A 16,864-nucleotide genomic window follows, 5' to 3' on the forward strand; every position below is an offset into this window, starting at 1 on the left:
TTATTTGGAGGGCTTTGAGTGATGCATTCCCCTTTCTATTTATAGTGGCAATTCCTCATGGCCGAAGTACATTTCCACTCGGACCAGAACTCCTTGATAAAATCCGAATAGGCTTCGGCTAGTTTTGACTCATGTAGGATTCTGAATCTAGCTTTATTATCACCTAGATTCGACCCTTGATTCTTGGCTTCTTTTCTTATTTGAAGCATAACTGGCCTCTAAGGATTCCTTGTTATACTAGGACTCAACCATTCCTTTTATTCCAATGAAATTGTCTCCTGATAGAACTTGGCCGAATTTCATTGGGCCGGGCTCTTCTTGGGAATATTCTAAGATTCTTGATGTTCACATGATATTAACAAGTGAAAAGAAGCAAGAAGCTGTAAGAACTAAGAATTGGCTTCCATCTAGCTTCCAGCTCTCTCTATCTATCACCTGTACCCTTTTTCTTCTTATAAATGTTATTGAATTTCTGATTGTATATACAATATTGCTACCAAGACATATATATATATATATATATAAGTGTGTGTGCGCGCGCTTGCGCGCCAACCTGGATTTGTTATATGGAGGAAACAATACATTGGGCCAAGATAGATTATGGACTCGGCCCAGATATGTCATTTTGGGTCCAAACATATTCCTTTTACATTTTTTTATAAATAAAAGTAAATGACATACTAGATTTACTTGTTCCACTGAATGATTGAAAGTATCTTATTCTAAAAATGATGCATAGCTGGTTAGAGAGGGTCTATTACTTGGCTCCATGTTTCAATTCACACTCTTAGCCCTCTCGTCTCACACATAACAGTGTATGAGGTTATTTCAAGGGGAAGTGATTTCCATTCCCAACTTTTTTCTACTGCGCTCCTTAATTATGTCCCTTGATTACCCATTCAATTTTATTCAATTCAAAGACTAAAAAAAGGAGTGCATAAATCACTCCTCTATTTGAAAGCGATTCAAGAGTGTCATATCATCGCTCACTACAAAATAATTAAGGTTTTTATTGTAAATAGTACCTTATACCCTACCAAGTCACCAATTTGGTCTTTTATATTTCAAACTCATCAATATTATCCTTGATTTTCTTTATTTTTATTTTTTTCAAATGATAAATTGTTAAATTAGTCACTGACGGAGTTCAAATGCACACCATCATGCAATGGCTCAACATCTTTCCACTACTGTGATAAAATGCCACTTGCATCAGTATTGTCCTCTATTAAGTTGATGAGTATTTTTTGTCAATGCAGTTCAAATACAATTTACAAGTCAAAATCAATTACAGGTTCCATGCTTACCATGTCATCAATTTAATGAGACCACGAGAAGAAACAATAGCCGCGGCCCAAGACCTGCATACTTACAAACTAAAGCAAGGCCCAAGAGAACAAGAAGCAGTTACAAGCAAATAGTAATTCCACTCAACAATACCAGCAAAAACTCAACAGTTGGTGTTTATCTTCATTTGAAAAGATAAGAACGAGAAAGTAGATTACTGTAAATCAGAAACATTAAATAGCTAACAAAGGAAAAGAATTCCAACGCACAAACGCCAATTCAACAACGGAACAATAGCAATTAGTACTCAAACGCATCTAAATGAACCACTAAATATTTAATAATACATAACCAAAAATGAACTATTATGCGGCTGCATTACAAACATCCCAAAATCCCAAGGTTAATTCTGAACTCCATTCACCAATTTACACCAACTCTTGAAATTCATTTCAGCAGCTGCAATTAATCTCAATAACTAGGTTAAATTCCTTCAAACACATAAAAAGCAATTTCAGACACTATCTAAATTAAAATTCCAGCATTTGATATATAGATGAGAAGATTGAAGACATTGACGAAAGCAAAACTAAATGCATTAGATAAAACAAGAAGACAAGAGAATCGTTATCCACAAATTATATTTTGCAAGCACAATGAATGAGCATGATCTGGAAGAGGATTTCATAGCATGAGCCCGCTAGCTATGTGAACTATTGAGTACAAGTTGTACAATGTTCTTTCCATCTCTCATGATCTGATTTTTCACAATAAAGAAAACTAATTCCAACATCAAGAAATCCTCCCATAGTCCTTTCTTCCTCGTGATGCAGGTGGAATGCTAGTGACGGGATGACTGGCTCTATGCCCTACAATAGAGTGCCACAATTAGTTTAAATGTTCTCAGCTCCCCAAAACCCTCCATTCAATCCCCCCGTCTCCCATAAAGACATCATATAGCTTGGCATATTTTTTAACTAGGAAGATAGCAACAAAGGAAAGTGGATGGTAGGAATGGCTTATGATGTGAAGTCAGAAAGTACCCCATGACATGCCATTGCTGAATGAGCTATTTCCCGGAGAATGTGGGCCTCCAGAGTTAAAATTGGGAGAAGGGGGCTGCATCTTCATGTGATTCCAATCATTACCACGAGAATTGGTGGGTCGTCCGTGATTTGACCGCTGATATTGCTGTCCCAAGCGGCTTGGAGAATTTTGTGATATATGAGGCATGAAATGAGAAGGTTTTGACAAACGTGCGCATCCAGCAAGTGGTTCAGTAGTTGAAGGAGGGCTACCCACCTCTACATGTGGATAAGATTGAATGGGTCCATTTTGTCTGAAAAGATGGTAGACGATTGTAATCAAAATCAAGCTAGGACAAAGAAATACGATACGACAAGAATGAACTCTGTTCCAAAACACAGGCATGGAAATGTGTCAATTGTAATCTTCTGACTATCTCATAAGGAGAAATGTTTACTATTAGAAACCTCCATATTAATTGCACGTAACACAATAAAACATTTTGCAAAGGAAACATTTGAATATGTTATTACACATCCATCCATGTGTTTTAAAAGTTTACCGAAGACTGCGTAAGGTTTCTGCAGTATATGCTTTCACATAAAAATTTAAGATGAGGAAAACAAAGTGTGTAAATATCTTGTTGGGGATCCATCCACGTCTTAAAGTTACTACATACTGCGTCAGTTATGTGGAATATGCTAGTATACATACAATTCCTGTTGAGAAAAACAACAATGTAGATTTGTTGAACTTGCTAACATAATTTCAGAGCAACTAAGTGAATAAACTTGGTAGATGATACAACTTACCTTTGAATGGATGGACCTGAGCTTGAATTTGGCACACGGTTAAATCTTCCGGACCCAACCAATGTTTCTGCAGAACTAAGATGCATGCCTTGGCTGAACTCAGCAGTAAGGCAACTTACATCCGAACCATCTTCTTGCAGAAGAAGTTCATCACTGGAATGAGAATGGAAAGACAGAAAAAAAGAATACACATCAAATTCTAAACAAATATGAGGATGATAGATGACTACAAGTAAACCATCTTCTTGAGCCTATATAAATTCCGGTGAAGAAGCCCATGAACTGTTAGCAAATTGGCATTCAATTTAATATGCTGCTAAATAGTGGATACTACCATCACAGTCAAGTACTGTACAGATAAACCCAATAATGGTTTGCTTAACCATGCACAAACAATGCAATAATTTTGTACCATATCATTCCTAAAATGCACTCGTTGGAAAAGTGAATGATTATCATGACTGGAGTAATTATAGGTTAAGAGATCATATAGGTCATAATGAATTACAATGAAGTAAGGCCATTATGGGTAACAAAAACCATTACCCAAGCTATGGTCATTACCAACAAACCATGTATCATGGGACTAAGTCTAACAGTTGGCCCCACTTCTTTCAGTTATCTGGTATACTGAGTTACAAAACTACCATCATATAGGGTCATATTGACTTTCATCATCTATTAATGAAAGAAAATGCAGCACACTCATGGGAATCAGCATACCTTTGAGTAGCAATAAAAGGAAACAGTCCGTTTACCTATAGTTGGGATCCCAATCCCCAGGATCAGGCAACGACGGGTTAGCCTCAGCCTTTTCATGAGCCACTCCTGTGGTCATTGGGAATTTCATAGGGGAGCCAACTGCGATGGAAGCTGGCATGTTCTGGGCTAAGTAACCAGCAGAAATACCACTGCTTCCTCTCTGTTGCTTCCAGCTTCCAGCATTTGAGCTTAAATGCAAATGTGATGGTGAACTACCTAGTATTTGAGAGTTCCCCTCAGCTTGGCTAGAACTGGTGCCATCAGTAGCTTGCCCTTGCCAATGTGTTGATGAACTTTCTTGAGTTTGAGAACCTCCAGGATATCCCCAACTTTTTCGTCTATTAAACTGGCTAACTGCGGCCATCTTTCCTAAAGGTGATCCATGACAATTGCCCCTTGCTGGAGAAGTTGGACCATAATGTCCTGGAGAGCCAGCAGAAACTTGACTGTAGGAGTTTGGCGGAGTAAATTGTGAAGGACTAGTGCCTAGAGGTAGTGGAGCAAAGCTTCCTGCTGAAGGACTCATACCAAGTCCATTTCCATGTGAATACTGAACAATTCTCCGTCTTGCATCTGGACTACTTCCAAGCATTGATACATTACCTTGTGCGTGCATGTTCATCCCAGAAGGGCCAACTGGTGAATAATAAGCAAACATATTACTAGTATCTCCGTAACTTCCATAGCTGCTTCCTAGTCCGGTACCATCATTATAGCTACCATGGCTTCCTACACTGCCATAGCTATTAGCATGTGCATATGGAACCACCTGAAAATGTGGGCTGCTATGAATGGAGACCCTATTTCTACCTGGAATCTGCAAAAGAACAAATATAGTTATAGCCGAGATGATGAGTGAAGAATGGACAGCCAAAAAATAGAAACGATTCAGCTTACATTCGGGGATAAACCAGCAGCAAACCAATGTCCACCACCAGGATGATGGTCCACCCTTATGTTTTGAGAAACAGGCTAAGGGAAGAGAAGATGACAAGAAGGATAAAGACAAAGAAGAAGAGAGAGAAAAAACAGTTAGTACTATCACCTGCAGAATTTCTAATGCAGCCAATAACTAACTACTGTAAGAACCAACCTAGTCCTGAACGATCTGTCAAAAGTATGGATGACTAGATAAGAAAAATAGGTAAAGATTTAACAGCCAAAATTAATAGGTAAAAACCAATTGCACAAACAAATACTAAAAAGAACTCAGGATATAGGACAAGGTCATCCTCATAATTCGTTATGAGACTCATAAGCAATTTTGCAGATGTGAAATAACAGCTGGAGTATAAAACCAATTTAAAATCAACTTTTCATTATTACCGTGCATTTCGTCACCAAGTATATACATATATATGTGTGTATGTAATATGTATGTACACAAATTACATCTGATCGAGGACTAAGGAATATGCATAATATACGGAAACCCAACACATAATCGATGTATCAATTTAAAAGAAAGCCAAGCACAATTACATCGGATATCTAGGTCTGGCTTGACACGTCTAACGTCTTCCACACAGTTGGATCAAGTCACAGTCCATCCATTTAAACTATGAACAAAGCTTTATGAGAAGGTTTAAATAGTTCATATGTGGGTTTACTTACCATGTGAGGGGTCTCCGAGGGAGGTTTATAAGGGTGTGTAAAAGGTTCCCCCGTAACAAAAGGGTGTTTTGAAGCCTGCAGGTACAAGTTTAACTCACAAATCCATTTCCAAGTAACTATTTTTGCGCTATATTAGAAATAAAACAGCAGAGAAGACAATTAAACAACCTGAAAGGGTGACCAGCGTTTTGCAGGATCAAACTCTACGAGTCCCCTCAAAAAATCAACCAAAGCTAGTCGTATTTGAGTTTCTGCACATATTTGATACCATGCAACAGCATTAGTAACTTCAATAAAAGAAACTAGTTATGATTCATGAATTAAGTCGAACTGTTCCAGTGTTGTCAGCTTTGAACATTCAAAAGCACAAAGCAAACCTTTAACCATGTCTTCCTTAGGCAAGTTCTTCCTATACGGATAGTTTGTAACAATTTCTTCAAGGTTCATATGATTAAAATACTCTTTCCCAGTTGATGGCCTTTTCAATTCTCTCTGAACAGAAACCAGTGACCGTAAGAACTAAACCAAAAATATTAAACAGTGATTAAAACTAAACAAAAACAAAAGGAGGGGAGGGGAGGGGTATAGTGCTCCTCACCGATTTCTCTTTTCTCTATCTATATGATCTCTTTTTCCTAATATCATTTTCATATTCCAGAAACTTTTTATTTTTGACACTTACAGCTTCATATTCTGCTTCGGTTAATGCTTGATAAGCACTTTTTCTATTTGCAGAATGTTCCCCGTTCTCCACATTGTGCACACTCCGAATGCACTTAAAGAACTTGCTTGTGTTTTTTGCCTCCTTAAGTACATAATCTGGGGGTTGCCCTCTGCAACATGTTAACCATACATAAAAATGTGTTTGAAAATTGCGTCTGAAAAAATGACAAAATTACTTTTTTTAAATAATAATTCTGAGAAAGTGACAACCAATAACTGTGCTAATATCATCTCATAGAGAAAAAGTGATAAAATCCACCGTTAGAAACCAGTTACAGATCAAGAAACAGCAAATTGTAGCCTCCAAGGCTTTAGCTACTGGTAACTTATTAAACAACGAATTGTCTGCGAACAAAATCTCATATCACAAAATGGTCCCTTCTCCCCTCACTTCTTCCTTCCCAGGGGAAATACCTACCAATAATCTATGGAAGGCTAGTTGGACATAAAGTCCAAACTGTGGCTCTCAATCAATTGGTGGCTAAAATTTAGGGAAAAGATGGCGGTTTGGGATATTCATGTGCCAAACAAATATTAACTTTGGAAACTCCAGTAACGACAGAGGTCGAGTTTACACTTTCACTAGGCTAATTTTTGTTGTGTGATGGGTGGAAAGAATGAGGAACAATGAATAAAAAAGAAAGAAGAGAGTAAGAGCATTCATAATATTAGACATTGAGGATAAAGCTTTAAGGTGAATTCTTGATTCAATACTCAATAGAACTAATTTCATAAAGAGGACCAGAATATTAATGTGAACTGTAAACAACAATCATGAAAAAGAGGGAAATGATAATGATAGAAGAAGTAAACAAAAAAGATATTTATGAAATCATTCATGGCAGAATGGTGCCTTATAAATTAATGAATATAGGTTCCCTTCATAAGAATACTAGTATGAGCATACCCAAGTATTTCAATCATTCGCCTTAGGAGGTCAAATTCTGAAGCTCCTGGGAACAATGGCAACCCCAGAAACAATTCGGCGACTATACATCCAAAGGACCACATATCAATAGAAGTAGTATATCTGTAAAGGGTTAAGTACTAGCAAAATACCTCGATATAATGAAATATGAATATAAAAACTGGACATAATAAAAACCTCTAACGCAAAGGATACTGATAACCAAGGAGAACTTCAGGAGATCTATAGTAACGACTCTGCAGAACAAATGAACAACATGCATCTATGAGACACTCCTCTGAAAGATATGACTTTAATAAACCTTGAAAAAGCAGTAACGCAAACCTGAATGTAGGAGTAAACAGTTCGATCTTCCATGCAGGCAGATCCAAAGTCAATAATTTTAATTTCTGCTGGCTTAACACTGTTGCTTTCAAGGGAAAGTACACAATATTAACATGAAAGAAATCTATCACAAAAATAGCCCAAACCCAAACTCATCATTAAAAAAAAGTCACCTTGTACACAAAAGAATGTTTTCCGGCTTCAGATCACAGTGAATTATCCCAGCATCTTTTAACAGAGCCAACCCATGTAGAATCTATTTTAAAGCAAATATTACCCCAAAAAAACGACACAAGAAGGGTCAAGATCTAGCATCGTCAGAGGGGAAAAGAAGTTCAAATTCAATTACAAGAAGGAACTACCATACTTGTTTCGAAAACAATTGAACAATGGTCAGGGATAGTCCCCTGAAATGATTTATCTTGATAAGCTCATACCTGAATGACTTAAAAATGTCAAAAGATGTGCGAGGAAAAACTAAAGGCAACAATTAAACAAAAATAAGAGTTCAAATGGTGCATCAAGTTACATTGAGTCCAACTACAACTAATTAGGTAGTGTCAATGACTTACAGATTTGTATCAAGCAGTTCAAAGCAAATGCACAAATGACGATGATACACAAAGTAATCATATATACGCACAATGTGATGCTTATCCTCAGGATCATATTTCCTATTTAACTGCAAAACAAACGGCAAAGAAAACAGTAAGAAGTTCTGAAATTGAACATGAGAGTCATACTGAAAAAGAACAGCATTACCGTTGTCAATATGGATACTTCAACCAGGGCTTGTTGATAGTATGCTGGTTGATTTTTGATGATCTTCACAGCTACAAAGCTGTTGGTCTGTGGAACCCAGCATTTAGCAACCTGGCCAAATGTCCCATGTCCAAGAACATCTTTGACAATGTATCTGAAAAGGTAAAGAGAAAGGACCTAAAAACATAATACTAGCAAAGAAGGTCTAAGCTAGTCGGCCACCATGGGAAAGTACAGATAACAACATCCTTCTGATATCTCTTCTAATTCAATTATATGTTTGCATTTCTGTTTGACTTTCATGTGTGAGACATCGTATGAACAAATTTGATGGATTTACAAGTACATAGTGTCAACAACTAATAAATGCAATTTAAAATACAATGTTAAATTGGAGAACTTATTGTATCAAAAGTTTAATCTAATAGGAAATGGGATAAAAAATGTATATTAAGCGGCAAGAGATAGCACATGGACTATGTAACAAACCAGTAAACTGAATAACAGAGAAAAGAAGTAAATCACAAAAACAAACAAGGCTCTGCTACCATTTTGCAAAACCAATTGTTTTCACAAGCTAAGCTGATACCAATTGGGCACAACAATTTATAAGAATCCAATGCACTGACAATGACAGATGTGCATCAACCTCAGAGAAGTCTAAAATGGTAACCATGAGGCTGAATCATCAGATAAATAAAATAAAAAGTAAAACTTCTATGGAAGCAGATTAAACAAGCCTAAAGGGAAATCGGATGAGTTGATGGTCCTGCGATCCCAAACCAAATCTAAATATCCAAAAGCTAGAATTAAATAGAGTTATTCTTCCTCATATGCTCTCCATAAATCAAAACACTCACTGGTACGAAATCCTAAACCACTCCAGTAATGGACATGGCTCAACCCAAGAGTTGCATAAGTAGCATAAGAAGTAAATTAGAGTTATGTCTAGAGAAGATCCAGAAATAAAAATATGTCAATAGCATATATACGTCTGGTGTAAAGAAAAATCTGAACAACAGTAAGTAAACTCAAGCACAGAAGCTGGACAGATGCCAGCCATCTCAATGATTACCATTTTAGCAAAAATATGAATTTTTGACAGAATAAACTTGCCTATATTCAAATTAAATATCAAGAGGACAATCTCCAAATTTTTGTCTTCATGTTAACAATTCTCAATTTTCCACAAAGCAGTGAAGCAGAAACTAGGAAAAGGTTCCTTAAGAGTCAGTCAACATAGCACAAAAAAATTAAAGCACAGACAAGAACGAACCTTCGCTGCGTGTCTAGATTAACCAAGACAAAGTTTACAGTCAAAATAAGATCTGAGTTGACATTATCATAGCCATCATTAAGTACTCCACTTGATGGGGTGGTCAAATATCTCTTTGGATTCAATTCTTCTGAATACTTAAACTGCGGATTGCATATTTGGTATGTTTCAACTATGTCCTTGGTTAGCCTTGCCACAAACTGCATAGCAGAACGTTGTATATCAGAATAATATCTGCTTCAAATCATTTCAATCATTTCAAGTCGAGACATGTATACAGAGAATGATATAAATTTGACAAAAAAGAGAGAAAAAATGCTATATAAGATCATATAAAAAAATATAGCAACTGAAAAACGTTTCCACATTGATGGTACCACTACTCAGGGATAAGCATAATTCACAGGCTATCCCAGTTAAGTTTCCACATTGGTGGTACCACTTCTCAGGGATAAACATAATTCAGAGGCTATCCCCAGTAAAGTTATAGTATAACAACAACATACCATACATTAATGCCACTGACTAACATCAACATCCCTAGGTGGGTGAGGGTACATGTCAACCCAAAGTTAAGAATAGTTCTATGCCTGCTAAATCTCTGTGTATGATTAACCGTTAAACTACTTACTGAAATTTATCTATTGTATTTCACATATCCAGGAAATAATAGCACGAAGAGCTAGTAGTGCATTATTAGAGTAGAGCGCCTCCTAAGACTTCTCCCAAAATGGACAAAGACAGTGGGTGGCTAGCAGGCTAAGTCTTCTCTCATACCAATGGGAGCTCAATATATAAATACACTCTAATTCTGTAGAAGATAGCAAGAATTAAAGTGAATGACTGATTGCACCACTTAAAAAGTTGCAAGGAAAAATAAAAAAACACTTACGGGTCTCCTGACAAGGACACGCAGACATTGGGATTTGCTGTTGGCAGCTTCATTCTGCGCAGAATAAGGACTAAAGGCGAGCTGGCCGGTACGCCACGAAGAGGCAGCGGAGTCTTTGGATTGATTACTAGGGCTGAGCTCATCCATGGTCCAGACCGAAAAAGAAAATCAAGCTCCAACCCAGAAATCGTCCATCCCCAGAGTCTCCATTGATGAAGATGATGATGGAGATATCGTATACATATACACACAACAAGTACAACAACAAGAACAAGAAACGCACTTTTAGCTATTACTGCAGTAAGGATGATAAATCAGCGATTGGACGGACCTGTTGGATGCTCCAATTAAGCCCAATAAGATTAAGACCCCACCAACCGATTCCAATCCCATCCTTCATTTCTCAATCCCAGAACATTAAGAGCCCATCGCCGGCAGAGGCTCCATCAAACTATCTGATGATCCTGATTCTTCTGAGTTGCCCAATCAAGACGATAAATACGAATAGGATTTCCAGGAGGACAATCCGACCCTAATTGCATACGTTGTACATGAAGAAATTTACTTATCTTTACTTATCGGGTGATTGTGGCAGATGACCAGGGAAGATGATGACAGACAGAAGATGGACGGAATTGCGATTTGGGGCTTACAGCAAAAGAGCATATAGACATTAGGAATTGTGTTGTGTGAAGAAGCCACCGTCTTTCCTCTTTCTTCTGAATGGGAGTTAAAAGATTTCCTTTTATTAATTTTTTGTGTAAATCTCAATTTATTATCTGAAATTTCTTGATTTTTAACCTTCCATAAATCAAGTTTTTTATTTTTATTTATTTTTATTTTTTATTTTTTTATCCCAATACTTAAATGATAATTTTGAGTTATTTTATACCTTCCTTAAACTTTATGTTAAAATAAACGTTAACTGTGATGTGGTCTACGTGAACAATAATTAAACATCACATGTTAATCTAGATCCATATGGATATTAAAACAATTAAAAATTAAAAATTAAAAGTTAAAACATAAATAATTTAAAAAGTTGTCTGACTCCGAGATGGTTGAGGTTCAATCTCACCCCTTCCGTCATCTTCCCTCGTTATACAGCTCCATTTCCCTCCTCCCGACCCTAGGCTATAAGGCTAAAAATAACTCAAAATGACACAAAAATTGTCTCCAACTAAGGGCTAGGCCAAATAGCTCGTGGGCCCCACCGAGCTAAAACCACCAAATCAGGCCAACTGGTTGGCCTAAAGGAGCCAGCTAGCTTTTGGTCAGCCCAAATTTTGAACTCCAATGGCTATCTGGCGTTAGTATGACGCCAGGTTACTGTTGGAATTGAATTTTATTTTGGGGACAAATTTAAAAAATAAAAAATTATAATTTTTTCCTATAAATATGTCACATCCCGGCCCGGGGCGGACCACTTCCCCGGCCCGACTCCACCACCCTAGCACGATATTGTCCGCTTTGGGCTTACCATTCCCTCACGGTTTTGTTTTTGGGAACTCACGAGCAACTTCCCAGTGGGTCACCCATCATGGGATTGCTCTAGCCCCCTTCTCGCTTAACTTCGGAGTTCCTACGGAACCCGAAGCTAGTGAGTTCCCAAAAAGCCTCGTGCTAGGTAAAGATGGGAATATACATTTAAGGATCACTCCCCTAGGCGATGTGGGATGTCACAATCCACCCCCCTTAGGGGCCCGACGTCCTCGTCGGCACACCACGGCCAGGGTTAGGCTCTGATATCAAATTGTCACATCCCGGCCCGGGGCAGACCATTTCCCGGGCCCGACTCCACTACCCTAGCACGATATTGTCCGCTTTGGGCTTACCATTCCCTCACGGTTTTGTTTTTGGGAACTCATGAGCAACTTCCCAGTGGGTCACCCATCATGGGATTGCTCTAACCCCCTTCTCGCTTAACTTCGGAGTTCCTACGGAACCCGAAACCAGTGAGCTCCCAAAAGGCCTCGTGCTAGGTAGAGATGGGAATATACATTTAAGGATCACTCCCCTAGGCAATGTGGAATGTCATAAATACCTAAATCATTCATATACCATTTCTCACATAATTTTCACCGTCTCATACTATCTTACTTTATTTTATTTCAATTCTTCACATTCTATTCTCTTATCTATTCCAATAATGTTTCCTTCAATTTTTTCAATAATTTTCAAATGGCCACATCTGCAATGAAAGGTAGGGATTGGATCCGAAAAGAAGATGAAGTTTTTTGCAGGGTTTATAGATGGGTCTCGGAAGATAGTGTGAGGGGGAGTTCTCAAACAAGTGAAGGTGTTTGGACTCGTACGTCTAAAAAGTACTATGAGTTCTACGAATGCACCACTCCATCGAATTCCCAAAACCACGAGAGTTGTTCTTCAAGATGGAAAAACATCTTCATCCAAGTTTGAATAAATGACATCAAGCAGTGTTAAAGGCCAGAAGAAGACATGAAAGCAGAGCCAATTATGACGACGAAGTAAATATTTTCACGAGTTATTTTAAATATTTAATTATATTACATTTAATTTCATAAATTAATTTCCTTTAATTTTTGTAATTGTATTTTCTATTTACGCCAAGCAGAGGAATTGTATATGGAGGACAACTCCTTAATAGATGTATGAAATTGCCCCATAATTATCACTTTAGGTACTAGACATGGATAAAAAACTTAATGTATGAAATGTTGAAAACCAAGAAATTTCAAGATAGTAAATTAAGGATTACCCTTAGTTTTTTTTTACCAAGTTGTAAATATTACAAAGTTGTAAGTCAAGAAAAAGGGCGACACGCCCGATCTCAATGTCCGATGGACAACGGGATGACCACGTGCTGGCTGACATCCAAGGGTGATGCAAGCCATTTGATGAATGCATATGTTGAGAACATGAGGAACATGCATAAAAATTTCGCACGTAACCACGCAATGTAGTATTGAAGTATAAACCTTAATAAAATATAATAATTAACTGCCAACGATTTAAAAGTGATAATGCATGACATGTTCAGATTACTAATTCGAAATACAAGCGGAAGGAATATTAGAAAGTGTGATTATAAGAGATGTCCTACACAGAGAGGATGACACAAATTCACTAATATAGAAATGCCTCGTAGCTCGGGTCGTATGCCTCGTTCCTAGGTCCTGAAGAGGGCACAAAACAAAACATGAGTGGACCAAGTTTATATATATATATATATATATATATATATGTAATACTAAAACAATTATTCTTCGATGTACTAACCCCCAATTTTAGATAACTCATATAGCATAATAAGTAATATGTTTTTCGAAAATCCTAGCATGCCATAAAACCTTCGTAAAACATATATTGTATATAGTGTGCTGAATAGTGGTATCACAATCTCCCGAAGGCACTATATCGCCTGCCCCGAAGGCATACTTACACACACACACACACACACATATATATATATATATATCCACTAAGTGAGCACAAAAAAATCATGAACATAATCTTTCAAAAATATATATCATCGGAGCTCAATAGCTCAAACATCATATCATAAATCATATGAGCGTTCTAGCTTAAATCATCATCATAATGGAAATGCCTCGTAGCTCGGGTCGTATGCCTCGTTCCTAGGTCCTGAAGGGGGTGCAAAACAAAACATGAGTGGACCAAGTTTATATATATGTAATACTAAAACAATTATTCTTCTACGTACTAATCCCCAATTTTAGATAACTCATATAGCATAATAAGTAATATGTTTTTTGAAAATCCTAGCATGCCATAAAACCTTCATAAAACATATATTATATATAGTGTGCTGAGTAGTGGTATCAAAATCGCCCGAAGGCACTACATCGCCTGCTCGAAGGCATATATATATTTTCCTCCTAAAGACACTACATCGCTAGCCCGAATACATATATATCTTCTGCCATAAGGCACTACATTGCTTGCCCGAAGGCATATGTATCTTCTGCCTGAAGGCACTACATCGCTTGCCCCAAACGCAGACTCACACACGCGCGCGCGCACACACACACACATATATATATAAATATCCACTAAGTGAGCACAGAAAAATCAAGAACATAATCTTTCAAAAATATATATCATCGGAGCTCAATAGCTCAAACATCATATCATAAATCATATAAGCGTTCTAGCTTAAATCATCATCATAATGGAAATGCCTCATAGCTTGGGTCATATGCCTCATTTCTAGGTCCTGAAGGGGGCGCAAAACAAAACATGAGTGGACCAAGTTTATATATATGTAATACTAAAACAATTATTCTTCGATGTACTAACCCCCAATTTTAGATAACTCATATAGCATAATAAGTAATATGTTTTTCGAAAATCCTAGCATGCCATAAAACCTTCATAAAACATATATTGTATATAGTGTGTTGAGTAGTGGTATCACAATCGCCCGAAGGCACTACATCGCTTGCTCGAAGGCATATATATATTTTCCTTCTAAAGACACTACATTGCTAGCCCGAATACATATATATCTTCTGCCATAAGGCACTACATTGCTCGCCCGAAGGCATATGTATCTTCCGCCCGAAGGCACTACATCGCCTGCCCCGAAGGCATACACACACACACACACACACACACACACATATATAAATATCCACTAAGTGAGCACAGAAAAATCAAGAACATAATCTTTCAAAAATATATATCATCGGAGCTCAATAGCTCAAACATCATATCATAAATCATATGAGTGTTCTAGCTTAAATCATCATCATAAACCATGTTCATAAGTGTATATATATATAATCATAAATATTTCAAACATAAATCCTATAAAGCATGATATTTCATAAAGCGTAAATTCGATAACTCAATAAACGTTTTATAAAACGTAGTCATAAAATCATGTTTTTTTAGTAATTAAATCATGCATTTTGGAAGGTGGTGCACGGGACAAAGGGAAAAGCATGGGGACATACTTTTCGTTGTGGGTCCTAGTGGCTCACAAATTAAGGTCACTAGAGACGGAACTTGGAATACCAGAAAGAACGTTCAACGTTTCGAAAATGTAAACTCTTCGTTACATCTCTAGATTCGAATTCGTTCGTGCCCACACGTTCGTGGCGGTGAGTACAATAAGAATAAATTAAGAAGGTTAGTCATACACGTTTCAACGAAGTGGTCAACGAAAGTCAAATCTTGCCACGAGGGTAAAATTCACACCATTTAATAATACAAAAACATTAAATTAAGGACGGGGTATCACAATCTACCCTCCTTAAGAGAATTTCGTCCCCAAAATTTACTACCTCAAGTAAATAGGTACGGATATTGACTTCTCATTAGTTATTATGCTTCCCAAGTCACTTCCTCGACTGCGTGGTTCATCCACAACACCTTTACCAATGGAATGACCTTGTTTCTCACCGCTTTATCCTGTCGGTCGATAATCGCTATTGGCTCATCAACATAACTCATGTCCTGACTTACTTCTAACGGTTGCGGTTGTAAAACACAAGATAGATATGGTATGTACTTTCGAAGCATGGAAACATTAAATACATCGTGTATTACGACAACTCTGGTGGTAACTTCAATCTATAAGCAACCGTGCCAATTATCTCTATGATTCTGTAGGGGCTGACATATCGATGACTCAATTTCCCTCGCTTACCAAAACGAACCACACCCTTCCAAAGTGACAACTTTAGAAAGACAAAATCAGCAATCTCATACTCACGATCCCTAGAATGTCGATCAACGATGCTCTTTTGTCGATCTTGCACCGTCTTCAAATTTCTCTTTATCAACTGGATGTTAGCATTAGTGATGTTGAAAATTTCTAGGCCCACTAACACCTGCTCACCAACCTCAATCCAACATAGTGGTGTCTGGCACACCCTTCCATACAATACTTTAAAATGTGTCATGCCGATGCTGGAGTGGTAACTGTTATTGTATGTGAACTCGATCAATGGCAAAAAATTATCCCAACTACCCTTCCATTAGAGAACACACACCCTCAGCATGTCCTCCAAAGTTTGGATCGTCCTTTCAGATTGACCATCAGTCTGTGAGTGATAGGCAGTGCTGTACAAAAGTTGAGTATTCATGGCGTCATGGAATACTCTCCAAAATTTGAAGGTGAATCTTGGATCTCTGTCTGAAACAACGGTGACGGGTACACTATGAAATTTAACAATATTATCAATGAATAGTTGTGCTAGCTTCTCCAGTGTGTAATTCTTTCGAACTGGTAAGAAATGAGGAGTCTTAGTGAGCATATCCACAATCACCCATACACTATCAAATCTTGACCGCGTGCTCGATAATCCATACACAAAATCCATGGTGATATCCTCCTATTTCCAAGCTGGTATAAAGAGATTCTGCATTAGCTATTTTGGTTTCTATCTATCCATTTTCACTTTCTAGAAAATTATTCATCCTGTTTCACATACTCCGCAACATCCTGCTCT

General features: G+C 37.5%; 1 protein-coding gene across 2 annotated transcripts; it reads right to left on the minus strand.

Moving 5' to 3' along the window:
• Positions 1-1,867: 1,867 nt before the first annotated feature.
• LOC137733644 (dual specificity protein kinase YAK1 homolog) lies at positions 1,868-11,125 on the minus strand. Of its 2 annotated transcripts, none has more exons than XM_068472783.1 (18): positions 10,407-11,125; positions 9,515-9,714; positions 8,239-8,392; positions 8,049-8,158; positions 7,844-7,913; positions 7,650-7,732; positions 7,477-7,555; positions 7,348-7,388; positions 7,132-7,254; positions 6,184-6,334; positions 5,879-5,993; positions 5,670-5,752; positions 5,502-5,576; positions 4,785-4,859; positions 3,884-4,704; positions 3,126-3,278; positions 2,331-2,626; positions 1,868-2,156 (listed from the first exon to the last, which is right to left on the minus strand). In XM_068472783.1, the coding sequence occupies exons 1-18, from the start codon at positions 10,551-10,553 to the stop codon at positions 2,080-2,082; spliced, it is 2,853 nt and encodes a 950-aa protein (XP_068328884.1). In that variant the 5' UTR covers positions 10,554-11,125; the 3' UTR covers positions 1,868-2,079. The 2 variants fall into 2 exon arrangements, with proteins under 2 accessions (XP_068328884.1, XP_068328883.1); XM_068472782.1 differs by having other exon boundaries at positions 7,477-7,561.
• Between the last annotated feature and the right edge of the window lie 5,739 nt (positions 11,126-16,864).

This window comes from Pyrus communis, chromosome 5, assembly GCF_963583255.1.
Source record: "Pyrus communis chromosome 5, drPyrComm1.1, whole genome shotgun sequence".
Taxonomy (NCBI): Eukaryota; Viridiplantae; Streptophyta; class Magnoliopsida; order Rosales; family Rosaceae; genus Pyrus; species Pyrus communis.